The 17,184-nt window shown below is 37.8% G+C and overlaps 1 protein-coding gene across 7 annotated transcripts in view; it reads right to left on the reverse strand.

Annotated features, from left to right (window-relative positions):
- Positions 1–17,184, reverse strand: part of TRPC1 (transient receptor potential cation channel subfamily C member 1) — a 63,743-nt gene that overhangs the window by 10,291 nt on the left and 36,268 nt on the right. For 6 of the 7 annotated variants that reach the window (XM_067737603.1, XM_067737605.1, XM_067737606.1 and 3 more), the window contains 3 exons: positions 12,791–12,930; positions 10,963–11,106; positions 1,904–2,079 (listed from right to left, as the gene is read on the reverse strand). In XM_067737603.1, the coding sequence (XP_067593704.1) occupies positions 1,904–2,079; positions 10,963–11,106; positions 12,791–12,930 (460 nt within the window). Of the gene's footprint in view, positions 1–1,903; positions 2,080–10,962; positions 11,107–12,396; positions 12,515–12,790; positions 12,931–17,184 lie in introns of those variants that run through there. The other variant, XM_067737609.1, reaches the window with a different exon arrangement.

Here is a 17,184-nt window from a genome sequence, read left to right on the forward strand (position 1 = left end):
CTGCGCTATGGTGTGAAGTGAGTGGGGCCAGAGCATCCACTCAGTCTGGACTTGGGCACATAGCAAGGTGGCCACAGGAAACCCAGCAGCTGTGCTGCTGTCAAAACTCTGGGCTGCTTCTGGGGTGCCACTGGAGTAAGCTCCAACAATGGCAGCTGCCACACCACCTGGGCTACGCTCCAGGACTGGTTGCCTCTATGTCACAAGGACGAGTCTTCTCCCAAGTCCTGGATGCCCTAGATCCAGTGCCATCCTGTGATGTGGAATGAGTGGAGCTGGGGTATTCTCTCAGTTTGGGCTGGGGAGAGCAGCAAGGTGGTCACAGGAAATCTGACAGCCACTAGGGCAGACCTCTCTCTGCCCTAGCAGGGGGCGAGCCAGCACCTGCACCCCTCATTAGTGGCATCCAGGCTGTTCCAGCCTTTCTATCTCTCCCAGGGTTTCTCCAGCCAGTTAAGGGGGCTTGTCTCCTATGCGTAGAAACCAGACTGGAACACCCAGTCTGTGGCTTGACCCACTAACTCCCCAGGGCGAGTATCCACCTGTGTAATCTCCCTTTTCCTTTGAATCCCTTCCCGGGGCACAGGTCCTGACCAATCACTTTCTTCTCATCCTACCCGATTACATGTATACCTTTCTTAAAGCCTTTGTTGTACAGGAGTCCTTCTGCCTCTTTCCAGCTAGCTTTCAGTGAGAATTATTCCACATGTAGATGTATTTTTGATGTGTTTTGGGGGGAGGTGAGCTCCAAGTCCTCTTACTCCACCATCTTGATCCGCTTTATTCCCCATTACCTTCCTGACCTAATCTACTACAGCTCTCGCTCTGATTCACTACATACCATCCACGCTGACCTCCTGGCTTTTCCTTGAACATACCAACCACACTCCCATCTCAAGGCATTTGCATTTGCCATTCCCCTATCTGCCAACGCTCCTCCTCCAGATACCTTTTCATGGCTTGATCCTTCACCAGCTTTATATCTTTACTTGGATGTCATCTTTTGTGAGGCCTTCCTTAACCTCCTACCTAACTAAAGCTACACCCTCTCACACAAAAATCCTCCCTGGCCCAAGCTTTATTTGGGCTACAGGCAAGGGCCTGTGTAATACTGATATATACTATATCAATACTGTGCAATATACTACATATTTTATTTTTATTGCCTGTATCACCTCAACAGAATAATAAACTCCATGAGGGTAGTTTTGTTCACTGATACTTCATTTACTTAGCACTTAGAACAGGGTCTGGCATACTGAAGGTGTTAGATGAATATTTATTACTCATTTAATCTTATTCCTTAAATAAACTAAAGAATAGTTGGTACATAATAGGAATACAACAAACGTGTAATTCTACACCTCTTCTCCATTATTTTATCTAAGAATGTGGGGAGGTATTTTGTCTGCCTCACAACTGGTTGTTCAATTCCTTCCGATACAATAAATTAGAGAAAAAAAATGTTCTTGAAGCTTTAACAATCTCAACCCTAATGACCTCCTAAGAAGTGTTGAAATCTGAGAGTGCTTTGGTTGTAACAATGACTGGGAATTGCCACTGACAATTAATACTTGAAGGGCAGAGACGTGGAACATCTCACAATACATATATAGGACCCACAGAGAACTGTCCTGCCCAAAATGCTAAGAGTGCACAAAATGCAAGAGTTCCTCTGTTAAGATAGACTGTAGTTGAGGAGACAATGTAATAACTCAGGCCACTAATTATTTAAGATTCTATGTGTAAAGGTGACTATAAATGATTCATGAAAAATAAGTATTTCTTATTCAAAATGCATTCCTTAAAGAAAATTTGAAGTCCTAGTTCTGTAGGTATGAATTCACACATAACACAACAGAAAGACAGACATATATTTACTAAAAATTTAAAAGACACTCACGAATGGAAGGTATCATTGCTTTGCTGTTCACAGAAGATGCCTACACAGTCCTTCTGTTCTTTTGGAGTATAGTCTTTATCATACAGTTGTGTCAGTCCAATTGTGAAAGAAAACAAAACAAGAAGAAACATTCCAAGAAATTTTCCAAAATCTTGTAACATCTGTCCCATTGAAATCTGTGGAATATATTACATAGGCATTCATTAAAATCATCAGGAAAACAAAATATGAAAAACTAAATGACCAGGCAAGAAAACATATGATCCACAAGGCTACTCCTTTTTTTCCACCTGTTTGAGATATTTCATCACTTTTAAAACACCAAAAATCCAGTTGTCAAACAAAAAGCCATTCTGATCATGCCAGCACTGTGAGTGTTGGATGGTACATTCCTTGAATCTGGACCAAGTCTGCAGAGGATAATTTTGCTATGAAGGTAGAGGAAGAGACATAGAGATTTAAGAAAAGGCCTAATTTGCAAGGGATGAAAGGAAAATTCTTTGCTAAAACCTAAAGGGAAGTAAATGCTTATATTTATAGTTTCTCAAAGTTTACAAATATAAAACCATTAGGACATAAAGTATTTCATTTGATTTTTGCAACCAATTTAAACCACTTCCTGAAGAACAGCATTTCCCCCTCTAGGACTGTCCTAATCTCTTTTGCCAAGGTGATCAATTCTCTTTCATTTGGGGTCTATTATAAGAAAAAATTATACGTGTTAAGTCAAATGAGAGGGTCTAATACTTATGTAAGTATCTACCATAATTTAGACATGTGTAATGCATCTGGGAGCTTTATTCAAGCCTAATTTCATTCTCCTTTAATACTCTTTCAAATTCTGGGGAATAGGTACTTTTCATAAATTCTTGTTATTTAAATTGGCATACAAATTTGGAGAATAATTTAACATTACGCTTTGATCCCGAAATTCTATCCCTAGGAATTTAGCCAACAGGAAGTACACAAAGATGCATTACATACAAGGATTTTCATTGTAGCGCTGTAGAAAAAGAAATTAGAACATCCTAAATGTTGTTGTCAAAAAGAATGAAGTGCTATGTGCTGGCATAGAAAGATGCCTACAAAACATTAAGTTAAAAAAGCAGGGTACACAACAGTATTAAACAGCTATTTTTTAAAGGATAGGTTAGATATATATTTTCATATAGATAAGTTTTGATATGCACAGGAAATTTCTGGAAGTTTACACAAGAAACCATTAACAGTGCTTGCCTATGGGAGGTAGGACTAGGGGTGTGATTTGAATCTTCTTTGCTATATGCATTTATTACTTTTAAGATACAAAAATTAAGTGTTTAGAAACAATCCCTCCTCAAATGTAACCAGGCCAAATTTATATAATTAGTGAAATCCAACTTCAAATAAAATTCCGAACTCCCTCGAGCTTGCCAACACATGCCAATCACCGATGACACAAAATAGTAGCAGCAGGCAAGTGGCCAAGCCCCTCCAGCCCACTATAGTGAGCCAGCTAATTAAGTCGAAGAGGTGTGGTAAAATTTTTACGCACAGCACAAGCTAGTACTCCAGGCGACTTGGAGTGGGGAGGTCCACTATGCCTGACTTTTATGCACTTGACTAGCATGTGACTCTTTTCAAAATCTTATGCTTCCCTCACTTAGCCCCCTTGCCAAATTCTGATGGAAGCAACAGAAAACTTTTAGAATCAGAAAGCTCAAAATGTGTGAGAAAGAGAAGAAATACATTTCTCTCTTAATCAATGATAGCTTTATTAGGTCACTTTGGAAAGAAATCACTTATTCAGATTGTGACTGCTTAGAATAAAGCCATATCGTGTTAGTAGAGAACCTAATAATGTATGACAGTAAGAGTACAATAACTGCTTTAGATAAGTACAGAAAAGATTGGATTTGAAGAAAATTTAGACACTGTGAGCTTAAAGGTAAATAAAGTTTTCCAAGAGTGACCATGTATGCTGTTATAATTTTAATTTCAAAAATTTAGTCCAAAAGTGAAAGCCTTAATTTAATATTACTGGGTTTTTTTTTGTTTTTGTTTTTGTTTTTTTTGCGGTACGCGGGCCTCTCACTGTTGTGGCCTCTCCCATTGTGGAGCACAGGCTCCGGACGCGCAGGCTCAGCGGCCATGGCTCACGGGCCCAGCCGCTCTGCGGCATGTGGGATCTTCCCGAACTGGGGCACGAACCCGTGAACCCTGCATCGGCAGGCGGACTCTCAATCACTGCACCACCAGGGAAGCCCTTAATATTACTGTTTTAAAGATAAGAGTAATTTAATTTCAATATCAAGATGAGCAATATTTAATGAGAACACTACAAACTTCATGACTTGTTTTTTAAAAACATATTAGTTCTTGTATAACATGGAAGAACCAAAATTAGCTACAGTGGATATCGCTGAGGTGAACATTAGCTTGAAGAGCACACTAATGAAACATTCATGTGAAATGCAAACATTAAAAGCAGTAAATTAATTTTAGTCTGAGAAAGATTATAAGGTTCATTTATTTGTAAAAATAACAATCACGCTTTCTTACATGTTTACTTATTTTTATATGTGTCAAAAGAATCAAACTGGACTACTTCTCACACCATATACAAAAACCTGAAACCGTAAAACTCCTAGAAGAAAATATAAGCCAGTATGCCTCTTTGATATTGGTCTTAGCAATACATTTTTTGATATGTCTCCTCAGGCAAGGGAAGCAAAAGCAAAAATAAACAAATGAGACCTACTCAAACTTAAAAGCTCTTGCACAGCAAAGGAAACCATCAACAAATGAAAAGGCAGCCTACCGAATTGGAGAAGATATTTGTAAATGATGTGTCTGATAAGGGGTTAAATACACAAAATCGTACAAAGAACTCAGACAACTCAACCTTCCTCTCTCCAAGCACCCCCTCAGTCATGCTCCCAAGTCCTTTGTATGTAATCTCTAAAATAGTATTCTTCACTTTATACTTTATGTTTGTCTCTTCTAGCAGTCTTTAAGGGCAGGCACAATGTCAGTAAGCTCCAGAGCCTGGCATATTAATTAAAGTACTGAATACAGGGGCTTCCCTGGTGGCGCAGTGGTTGAGAATCTGCCTGCCAATGCAGGGGACACGGGTTCGAGCCCTGGTCTGGGAAGATCTCACATGCCGTGGAGCAACTAGGCCCGTGAGCCACAACTACTGAGCCTGCGCGTCTGGAGCCTGTGCTCCTCAACAAGAGAGGCCGCGATAGTGAGAGGCCCGCGCACTGCGATGAAGAGTGGCCCCCGCTTGCTGCAACTAGAGACAGCCCTCGCACAGAAACGAAGACCCAACACAGCCAAAAATAAATAAATAAAATACTGAATACATAACTACTTTTTATATGTCTTTTATCTAACTCTTTACCATTTAACAAGAGGTATCACATATTTTTATTTATCCTGCAAGGCGGGGAAGGCTAGCATTATCTCCATTTCTCCAAGTGACAAACTGAAACTCAAAGATTTAGTGAATTGCTCAGGGTGAAAGAACTAATAGATGGCAAATGTGGAATTGAATTCTTGCTTCTGACTCCTTGCAAGGGCTTTTCTAAAACATCACTTTGTGGTTTTTACCTTAGCTGTCCCATTAGAAATTTGGGGCTGGGTACAATTAAGAAATATTTAGTTCTCATGCATTTTGCCTACACAGCAGGGCTTGTTGAATTAATACATGAATAAATGTATTTTAAAAGATGTAATTGTTAATTAACATTTTGCACCATCTTTTTTCTAACACTATGTGAGCTGGGCCTTACTTTCCTGACCTATAAAAGAAATGGCCACATGCTGCATCAGACTTGCTCATCCACATGCTATTAAAAATTTGTCAGACTTCACCCCGAACTATTTAATCAGCATCTCTGAGGGCAGGACTGGAGAATGTAGGTTAAATGTGTTCCCCACACCATCCTTGCAGCCTCTCCAGTTTCTGAACCCCTAGACTATACGACTTCTAAGTTTCCCTCTAGCTCTGACATTCCATACTCCTTTCAAGGAAAAATATCCATCCCCAGTATACCCTAAAATGCCAAACACCTGAAATCACTCTTTACTCACAAAGAACAATACTTTACAAACAACAATAATATGCCATTTATGTTATACAGGCCACTAAACTAAGTCTGATAATTATCCAATAAAAACAAACAATTCACTAGGAATAAAGGATGCACTCGTGTGTCACATACTACATTCACTTTCCAAGTTTTCTTGTATTATTTTTCAGGTCGGTCACAGTTACCTCCACTACTCTAAGGGAATGGAGGAACGGATCTAAACGTTTATGTAAAGCCCATGATGCGTCAGGTACTCTGCTATGCATGTGATATACACTGACCCATTCAATCCTCACAACAGATACAAAAACTGAGACTCGAAGAGAAGAGGTAACAGTAAGTTATGGAGCAAGATTCTGAACCAAGCTGTGTGATCCTGTCTTTTCCTTCTTGTCTAATCTCCCAACTACCAGTATTAAAGGCTGCATAAGTCATTTGACACACATGGATAAATGAAGAAGAATTTTAAAAATCTATAAACTATGAAAGCCTGCCAACAGAAGTATTGTACAGTAAAAGTTAATGAGGGACTCATATTACTCATGAAAACTCTGAGAAGCAATTCAGCACAGTGGTTAAGACCATTAGCTCTTGAGCCAAACTGGGTTGGAATCCCAGTTCCACTACTCATCAGCCGTGTGACCTTGTACAAGTTACTTAATGTCTCTACACCTAAGTTGCTTCCTCTGTAAAATGTAAATACAAGAGTCCGCCTCTTCGAATGGTTGCGAGGATTGAATGAGGTCATAAATGTAAATAAAGATCTTAGAATAGTAACGGACACACAGTTAAGGACTCAAATGTTCACTGTTAATATTACCATTATTCACGATTATTTATAGATTGTGCCTTTTTTTTTTTTTTGGTTGTTGAAGTATGTAACATTACTGATTTATACCCAATCATGTCTCTTACATCTGCTGAGGTAGATTAGCTGGCATCCTGAATTCAAAAAAGCGGGAGAGCTAACTTCAAAGAGCAGGCTGGTCTCTGGAGTCAGACCGAGGCAGGTTTAGCTCTTGACTCTGCCACTTAATAGTTCTGTGAACTATTTCTCTCCCTAAGCCTTAAACCCTCCATTTGTAAAATGAAAATGAAAAATAACAAGGGTTGTGAGGACGGCTAAATAAATGGAAAACATATAAGAGAGTGCCTGGTCCACATGAAATGTTCAATAAATGTTAGTTGCTGTTATTATTGGGAACAAGCAGGTACAGCAACAGCTAGGATGTAGCCCTATTTCTCCATCAGATTTTTTTGTTTTCTCAGACCAATCAGTGCTTGTATTTACTCAACCCCATCTAACAAGTTTTTCAACTCAATTCAACAAACAGACATTAACTCCATCATATGGAGAAATTCATTCTCATGGGAGTACGAGTGTAGAAATAGATTTTCTAGTGGTGGGGACACTAAAGCTGGTGCATGTCCCCTCTCCCTGGAATGCCCTACAGCCAACCTCCTTTCAACTCATCTTTTAAGGCTTAATTTCAGTGTCATCTCTTCTGGGAAGTCTCCTCTGATGCCTTCAACTGAAGTGAGTACCCTTCCTCTGGGCTATTACAGCATCTACCATTCCAAATGTTGTCATTGGCTAGTCATCCTCGGTGAACCATGCATTCTTTAAAAGGAGACTGCAGTATACTCACTTTAGTATATTCCCAGTGTCCAGTACCTATCAGGCACTCAATAAATGTTTATTGAATGAATAAGTAAAGTTTCAACAAGCAGAGGATAGTCTGGGACAGCGGTCCCCAACCTTTTTGGCACCAGGGCCTGTTTTCGTGGAAGATAATTTTTCCACATACGGGGCGGGCGGGGTGGGGGATGGTGCAGGCGGTAATGCGAGTGATGGGGAGCAATGGGGAGTGGCAGATGAAGCTTCACTTGCTTGCCTGCCGCTCACCTCCTGCTGGGCAGTCTGGTTCATAACAGGCCTTGGAATGATACCGTTCCGTGGCCTGGGGGGTGGGGACCCCGGGTCTGGGACATTCTAAACAGGGTAATAACATAAAAAATGACAAGGAAGTGGGAAAGCACATGACCTGTGTGAGTTTAGTGACTGGTCTTGGCCCAGATGGAGAAGTATTTCATGAAGAGATAAGGAGATGAGTATAGTGAGCAATGGCTAGAAAGTAAGGCCCGATTGTAGAAGGCCATCTTCCAAAGTCTACCTACAACATGTCAGAAATTTAACAAATACAATCATACAAATTTCAAGTAATAGAATAAAGGATTCAATCACTGCTGAATCAGGATCATTTTATGTATTCCACTACAGGATAATTCCATGACCTTGCTTTGCCTGGTAGAGTCCCAGTTCACAGCTGTTGTCCCAACTTAGTAATGAAAAATATCCTTTTCATTCTCCAAAGTGTCTCTATTTGGATGATAAATTATAGTCATTCTAACTAAGGGAGAGATGTGGACTCCTACTGCAGGTTATATAACCAGCTAAATTAAAGTCTGTCAGCTTCTAAATCTACAAAGATTTGGAAGGAAAAAAATGTTAGTAAATGGAGATAAATTTAACAAACAACTGCAGTAATCACATAAAAACATTATCTGACATAGCATGTTATGTAAAGAAAAAAAGCTGCACTTTAGCTAAAGTAGTTAATTTATTGTCAATTTTCCTTTTGCATTTCTTTTCGCTTTATATTCATAATTGAATCACTCTTTTAATTGAGTTCCTTGCTTCTGATTAACAAAATGGAGGAAAATGTATTATAAATCTTCTGCACAAAATTATTCTAGAGTTCTTTGTTACCAATATGTTATACAAATCTTTCATGTCAATAAGATTACACTGGAAAACAAATAACTTTATTGGAGAAATCTTTTAAGTAAAAGCCTGAAGATAGGACTCTACAGATTCTTATTAAATATCTATTTTTCATCCTCTTTCTGAGTAACCAGACCTTGGTTTCTTGGGGGGAAATATGCTCAATTAAAAGTACTCATCTCCTCAGAGATACAAACAGCCATGTGACCCAATTCTGGCCAATGAGTTATAAGTGGAAGTATTTTGTAGGCCTCGAGGAAAAATAATTGTCCTCTTGTTAAAAAAAAGAAAGACAGCTGGCTCATGCTCTCTGCCTTTCCCCTTCTTCCTGCTGGATGCAGACTTTATATAATGACTTGGAGCAGGGAGCCTGCGACCATGAGAACCAGTCACACTCGAGACAAGTTTATGTATTTGCAAAACTCATCAAACTATACAGTTAAGACGGGTACATTTTACTGTATGGCAAATTATACCTTAAGATACGTTTTTAAAAAAATCAGTTGCTGGACTAGACCATAATATTTAAACATATATTATGATTAACCTGTAGACCTTTTAAAAAATAGGAGCACACTAAATATTTGTTAGTTTCACTTAAATTATTTGCTAGTTCTATGGCTATTAGAACAATATAAAGTACCTGCTGGAGGAGAAAAACACACACCACAGCTGAAAAGACAAATACCCACTTACGCAGTATTTGTATACATGTCTATAGTTCTTTTGGGAAAAGATTAAGTCAGGAAGACCTGACTCAACAGTTCTAAGAAAAAGAAACAAATAATTTGCTAAGAAATAATAATATACTTTTTCCTTTTTAACTTGTTGTAAAAATCTGTAAAGAAATTTTCAGTATAGAAACTTAGTGATACCATCAGTTTTTAGCTAAAAAACAAAGAAAACAATGTGCATGTAGAAATACTGTGGACTCTTGATTAAAACATTTATAGAAGATATTAGTGATAAAATTAAATCAAAATAACAGATAGTCTAAACCAGTGTTTCACAAACCATGTTTTGGAGAAAAAAAGAGACCTGAGCATATTTCATGAAAAATGGGTATGATGTTAACTGAATTTAGGTGATGATAGTTTGAACAAGATCAAACAAGTTTTTTTACTTCTTTCTCATAGGCTTTAATGTGATAATGTGTACTGTGAATTCCCAAAAGAGGTTATACGGAATGCAGTGTATCCCAAACTTATTTCAGTCCGAGCATCTCACAGGACTTGGCTAAGAGAGAGTCACACTTCAGGAAACACTCTTGGAGGATGACAGCACAAGCCAAATCAAATGGGGTTTTTCCTACATATTTTGTTTTCATATCTCTGTTGGAGAAGGTAATTATGCATTTTATTTAAAATATCTCCTTTAAAAATACAAAACAGAATCTAAATTGTTAGTAAATTTTGACTTAACAAGGAAAAATGAATATTGCTCAGGTTTTCAGACTTACAAAATAACAAAGTATTATGTAGAGCTGGTCCCCAAGCAGAACTGGCTCCACCTTTCAAGAACAATCAGCTACTAAAATCTGTGGGGTACATGCAACCAATTATGAGTCCTTTCTTTAGTGTAAAGAGACTCAGAATTTAGTCCTGGACTCTCATGTATAATAATCATACTACTTTGAAATGATAAAAGCTCAATTTCTTTAACTATAAAGTACTGTAAAGCATAAAGTTGGACTACATAAGCTCTATGAAATTTTTTAGCTCTAAATACTCTATTTTCCAACTTACTACATTTGATATTTATTAAGCAAAGTAAAAGAGTATTTTGTTACAATATAACTTATGTATTTTCAAAATCATCATGAAGTATGAATTCTGTTTGTGCAACATCTCCCTTATATTTATCACTTAAAACTTTAAATGTGAAATTCATTTTGGTAAAAAGCAAAATTTTATGTCCTTCTACTGTCTGAAATATAACTATATTTTAAATACATCTACGTCTATGAACTCGGGGGAGAGGGACAATGGACCACAGCTTAACAAAGTTTGGAATGTCTAAAAGCAGAGGATTATCATTCAGCCAGAAGCAAAGCAGATGAACATGCTGTGACTTTTCAACTGTTAACTATTTTCAAAAGCAAAGCTTAGCTTTAATATCATGAGAAAACAATGTTCCAGTGGACAAGTAAAAGGTGTAGTAGTTTTACAAATTTTCTTCAAGAAATTTTAATTACTCACCTGTAATGGACCCAAGATAGAGCTTGTTGTATACATAAAAAAGAGACGAAGATAACTCAGAACATTGGCAAATGCAAAAAGCCCTTCTGCCACCAGTGTAGGATGGAATGCATCCCAGTCCTTCCGATCAGCAAAATCATGAAACTAAGGTTAGGGAAAAAAAAGCCAAAGATAAAACAGCTCTCTCAAGTTAGGAAAATAAAAAACAAATATTCTGACTGTTGAAAGAAAACTATTTTATGTCTCCTTGTGGGGGACTCGATTTATGTTTTATAAAGTTCTCTTCTTTTAATAGAAATAACATTGTTTTAAATAAATAAAAGATTTCTACATATGTGGGGCAATATCACTTGTGCTATATAAAGAGGTTTTCTCAGAAATTCCTATGTTTTAAAAAACTAATGTTTTAAAAACTTTCATTAGATTTTTTATGAATGAAATTTCTGCTAGTTTTTCTTAAATTCCACAACACAAACTTTAAGAATGTGTGCTGTCAATTAATTAGCTATCACATTAAATTAACCTAGCCCTTTGACTCAGGATTCTACAATGGCCCATATATGCTTTCTCCCTTCTAAATAACAAGAAAAAAAAGAGTGTATTATTATACTTTAGACATAGAATGACCACATGTTCCAATTGCCTGGGACAGTCCCAGATTACATACCAGTTTTCCTGGCATAATTATTAATTGTGCCCCCTTTCACTTGTAAAGTGTCTTGGTCTGAATAATAAACTATATGGACACCCTGCTTCTAGAGCTAAAGAGACCAGTCTAAAAAAACCAATGACCATCAACCTTTCTATCAAACCATCTATCTATATATGATCTTTTTATTTTCTTAATAACTTCACAACTCTGGTCATGGAGCATACCTAATAAACATGTTTGGTACTACTGATCAATTACATGAATAGAGGTTTTTAATAAAGTGATATAAGATAACCAGTTTGCTTTCTCTGTAGTCTATAAATCAGTCAAAACCCAAAAAATATTATATAAATAGTTCCTTGAATGTGACGCCTCAGAATTCTAAACTCAGGTGTAAACCAAGGTAGTTAACATAATCTCCATTACCTTTCCTGGGCTTTTAATAAATCTTTATAAACGTAACATTATAAGATGTCTATAAGGTTAGATTTTCGTCAAATTTTAAATTTAAAAATATAGGAATCGGAAAATAACTAAATTTACATAACTTTTTAAGCTGTGTAAGATAATAGTCATGATTTGGAATGTGTAAAACACTATATAATGAGTTCCATTCAGATAAACTTTTTCCAGATAGATATAAAGATATCTAACACTAATCAATTTAAGTAACTTTGTGTTATACTTAGGTTAATGAGGTAATATATAGGTTAATGAGGTAAGTGAACCTGGCTCAGATTTAAGGAATTGGCATTTGGTAGAAAGAAAATGCCTAGACAGACCTGGATTTAAATCCAGTCTTGGTTTCTTACTGTGTGGTCTTGGACAAGTTATTTATTATCTCTGAGCTTCCTTTTCCTTATTTGCAAAATGGGGATAAGGACATCTGTCTCATAGAATCCCTGTGAGAATAAAATGAGATAAAGTATAGCAAGTATCAACCATGGTGCCTGGCATAAAATAGGTAACGAACATTTAATGGTAATTAACACCCTTGAAGCTATTAGAAAGGAAGGAAACAATGTGTACTATTCCCTTGCACAAGGATAGGTTTAGAATGAAAACACATCAGACACAGATTTGGGCCAAAGTAACTCTGAGATACATAGTTAAATACCCTGGGTTTTTCCTAAATAAATTTCACTTGTGCCTCCAGTTGACATAGTTAATAGTCACCTTGTTGTGAGCAACCACTTTGAGGGCAAAGGTTGCCAAATAAAGTGAATTCATGACAAAACTGAGTTGATTACGTGATTCTTCTAAAAAGTCTTCCAACCCTTCATACCAGAGTCTTTTAATGTCTGACCAAATCATCCCTAAAAAAGGAAGAAAAAAAATCAGATAATGCTCTCTTCATTCAATAATAAACTAAAAAATACCTTAAGACTCAAAGTACTAAATAAATAACACCTGTCAGTTGTAGCCTCATTCAGAAGAAAAAAATAACATTCAGTAAAATGTTCTTAAAATATGAAAGAAAATAACCTTAAGTTTCATATGACAATATCTTTCCCAGAGAGGGATTTTAATAAATGATGTGAAACAAGCATAAGAAAGCAAATTGATGTTAAATACAAAACCCCCAAAAGGCTCAGTTCCTGATTCTTTTCTCTGTCTACACTCACTCCTATAGTGACCTCATCCAGTCTAGTCTAACGGCTTTAAATACCATCTACGTGATAGACTTTCAAGTTTTTATCTCTGAACTCAACCTGTATTTACATAATAATAAATATCTCTAAACTTCTTTCCTAAACTTAACTTGTATAGGTACTTGGCTACTCTACATCTCAAACTGGATGTCCTAACATGTCCAAACTGAACTCCTAATCTCTGCACCCAAATTCACTGCTCTTGAAGACTTCCCCATCTCACTTAATGGCAACCCCATCCTAGCTGCTCACTCTCAATGTCCTTGAATCATCCTTGACTGATATTCTTTTAAATCACACATTCAATGCAGTAGTAAGTCCTGCTGGCTTTACTTTCAAAATATAGTTAGGATCTAACCTTTCTCACCACTATTTCAACTTCAAGCCACTATCTTCTCTGGCCTGAATTACTGAAATAGCCTAGTCTCCCTGCTTCTACGCTGTTCTCCCTAAAATCTATTCTCAACATGACAATCAGAGTAACCCTTTTAAAATGCAAGTGCTACTTTTCTCCTCAAAACACTGTAGTAACCCCCAGAGGAGAAAGAATTAACTGCAGGACAGAACTCTTTTCCCATGGGAAGAAAATCTCATGTTATCATCTATTTAAGTGTTGCCTTGGAAACATACTACATTAAGAAAAATATGGAAGGTCAGCTGTGTTCAAGATTGTTATAAAAACAACCACTGATTGCATCTGGACTGGAGGACTATGAGTGGACTCATAGACCCTAAAAGTACACCCAACCAGGACTATATAAAAACATGTTGAGAAGCACAGGCCTCAGCTTCTCTGTGTGATGTCTCGCTTAACGTAAAGTGTACATGTAGTGGGAGCTACATTCTGAGGCTTTCTAAGATATCCTGCTGGATTTATAAGAAATCCTGGTAGATTTCAGGCTTCTTTGGCTGGGGTAGCCCATACCCATGAATATGGCCTCATTCCACACAACTGAGTGTGCCCCTATGGGGCTGGGAAGCAGCCCTGTCTTTTGTAAGAACTGCCAATAAAGATATATTTGAAGCTGTCATGCTGACGTGCTCTATTTGCTGTCTTCTATCTTCCAAAGGTAAGTAAATCTGGTGCCAGGTTTTTGCCTATCGTGTCCGGCGAGTGCGAATGTTAATGAGAACCTAAGACCACCGCTGCTGACTGCAGAGTAGGCATTGCACCTTCCCTTACAGCTCATTTTACTCAGAGTCAAAACCAAATTCCCTACAATGGTCTACAAGGCCCTACATTACCTCTTCCCTCTGATCTCCTCTCCTATCAATCTTTCCCTCCACTACTGGCCTCCTTGCTTCCTTGCTGTTCTCTGAACACACAAGACTCCTGCCTTAGGGCCTTTACATGGGCTCTTCCCTCTGGCTGGAAGCTCCTCACCCAGATATCCATTTGGCTAACTCCCTCACTTTGCATCTTTGCTCACCACCTACTCTGATCATACTATTTAAAATTGCAAACCCCGTGCCCCTCACTCCCAATCCCCCAACTCTTCTTTCTTTTCCCTTAGTACTTATCACTTTTAAACAATGGATATAGTTTACTTATTATGTCTATTATTAACTGACTACCTTCCTCCCACTTCGGGTCAACTCTTCAAGGGTAAGAATCTTTGTTTTATCAACCAATGTCCTAAATGTCCTATATAGTGGCTGATACACAGTGGGTGCTCAAAAATTTGCTCAGTGAATAAATATACATAAATAAAAACCAACTGAACCAAATAACTCCCTTCCCCTTCTTTGGCCAGAAGTTTCTCCATAGTTTTATATTCCTGGGAGTAACGGAGAACAGTACTACAATCAAGAATAGCTTTATGACACATTCCTCCACTAAGGTTTTTTTTTTTTTTTTTTTAAAACAGTGAGCGGGCCCCTCACTGTTGTGCCCTCTCCCGTTGCGGAAAACAGGCTCTGGACGCGCAGGCTCGGCGGCCATGGCTCACGGGCCCAGCTGCTCCGCAGCATGTGGGATCTTCCCATACCAGGGCACGAACCCGTGTCGCCTGCGTCGGCAGGCGGACTCTCAACCACTGCGCCACCAGGGAAGCCCCACTAAGGTATTTTTAAGGAGAATGTAAAGTGATAAAAGAACAGAGTGCTACAACCTAAATATGGATGAAGATCAAGTTAAGCCAATCAGAATCATCCTCTGACTTAACCAGTGTACAGAGTAAGTCCCCTGGGAAACACATGAAGTATTCTCAAAATATCTGTTCGTAACATCTTAATTATACAGTACCCATATTTTATGTAGAAAAACATTTTGAAATATTTGCAGGTCTGACAGGGAAAACAGTTTTTAAAAATTCCACTTGGATGAGCTTCTATTTAAAATGAATAGATAAAAACTAACCAAAAATGTTAAACCAAATCGTTTACATTTTATTAACCCAAACACTGTAACAGTAGAACACTAAGCCAAGAAAGATGCTTACAGAAATAAGTGTTTTATTTCTGTAAAATGTAATATTATACCTAAAGGGAACGCTTGACAAAAATTACAACAGGAACTGGAGAAGATTTTGATCAAGAAAGGCAGACATATGAAAGAATATTAAGTACCACTGACAGTTTCCCAGCTCCTGTGCAATATCCCACACCAAAGTGAAGCTAATACACTTGATGTATTTCACATTTCTGAGCTGGATTGGAAGAACACAATAATTTTAAACTATTATAAGCAATGCAATCACTACACAATCAATGGACTACCTTTTGGGGTCCTTTTTTGTTGTTTTTTAGAGTTAGTTAAGATTAGCAAACCGTAATCCCATCATTCTGGGAATTCCTCGAGGCTTGCTCCTAGGTCCTCTCTTCTTCTCATCTTATACTTTCTCAAGTGTCTCATGTGTGCCCAGTTTCATCTACAACATATATGCAGATTATTTGCATACTGCTAACTCAAGCTTAAACTTCGTCTTGAGCTCTAGACAATGATATCCAATTGTCTGACTGACATCTCTTTTGAATTTCTCGAAGGCTTTTCAACTTCAACATACCCAAAACCACACTCAGGATCTACTCTTTCACAAATCCCCAAACCTAGTACTCTTCTAGAATACTTAGGTTGCTTAACAATTTCCTCCTCCCCACTTCATATATATATATATATATATATATTTATTTATTTATTTATTTATTTATTTATTTCCATGTCCTACTGGCTTTACTTTGTAAATATCTCTCGAATCTGTTTCCTTCTCTTTCTATGGCAACAGGCATCAGTCCAAGGCACCATCAGCTTTCATCTAGAGTACTGCAACAGGCTCCTTATCGGTCTCCCTCCACCTACTCTTGCCGCAGCCCTTCCTCCCAACCCGTTCTCTACGCTGTAGCCAGAACGATCTTTTCAACATGAAAATCTGATCATGTCACCCACCTACTTAAAAACGCCAGTGGTTTTCCACTGCTCTTAGTATAAAGTCAAAATTACTTAATATGGCCAACAAGGCTGTCCATGGTCTAGTATAACATCCACTTCTATAGTTTCATCTCAAATCCCACTTCCCTTGTCCTCCTGCCTCCAGCCTTTACGCAGTCCCTTCTTTGCGCCATGCTCTCTCTTGCCACAGGGCCCCTGAATGTAACTTTTACATCATCCTAGAATATTTTTCTCTCCCAATTCTCCTACAATACCTTTCTTTCCCAATTCTCCAAGTGGACTCCTATTTATCCTTTAAATCTTAGCTTATTTATCACTTCTTCAAGATAGACTTTCCAACCCCCTGAGTAGGTAAAATGCCCTTATAAAATGCTTGCTCTCCTAGCTCCATGACCTTTACTTAGTAGCACTTAACTCGTGTAATTTTTTATTTTATCTGTGTGATTTTCAAGTTATTGGGTGTTTTTCTTTTAAACAATAATTAGACCATAAGCTCCATGAGTGTTGGGCCATATCTGTTTCTGCCTGTG

This window comes from Pseudorca crassidens, chromosome 5, assembly GCF_039906515.1.
Source record: "Pseudorca crassidens isolate mPseCra1 chromosome 5, mPseCra1.hap1, whole genome shotgun sequence".
Classification (NCBI taxonomy): domain Eukaryota; kingdom Metazoa; phylum Chordata; class Mammalia; order Artiodactyla; family Delphinidae; genus Pseudorca; species Pseudorca crassidens.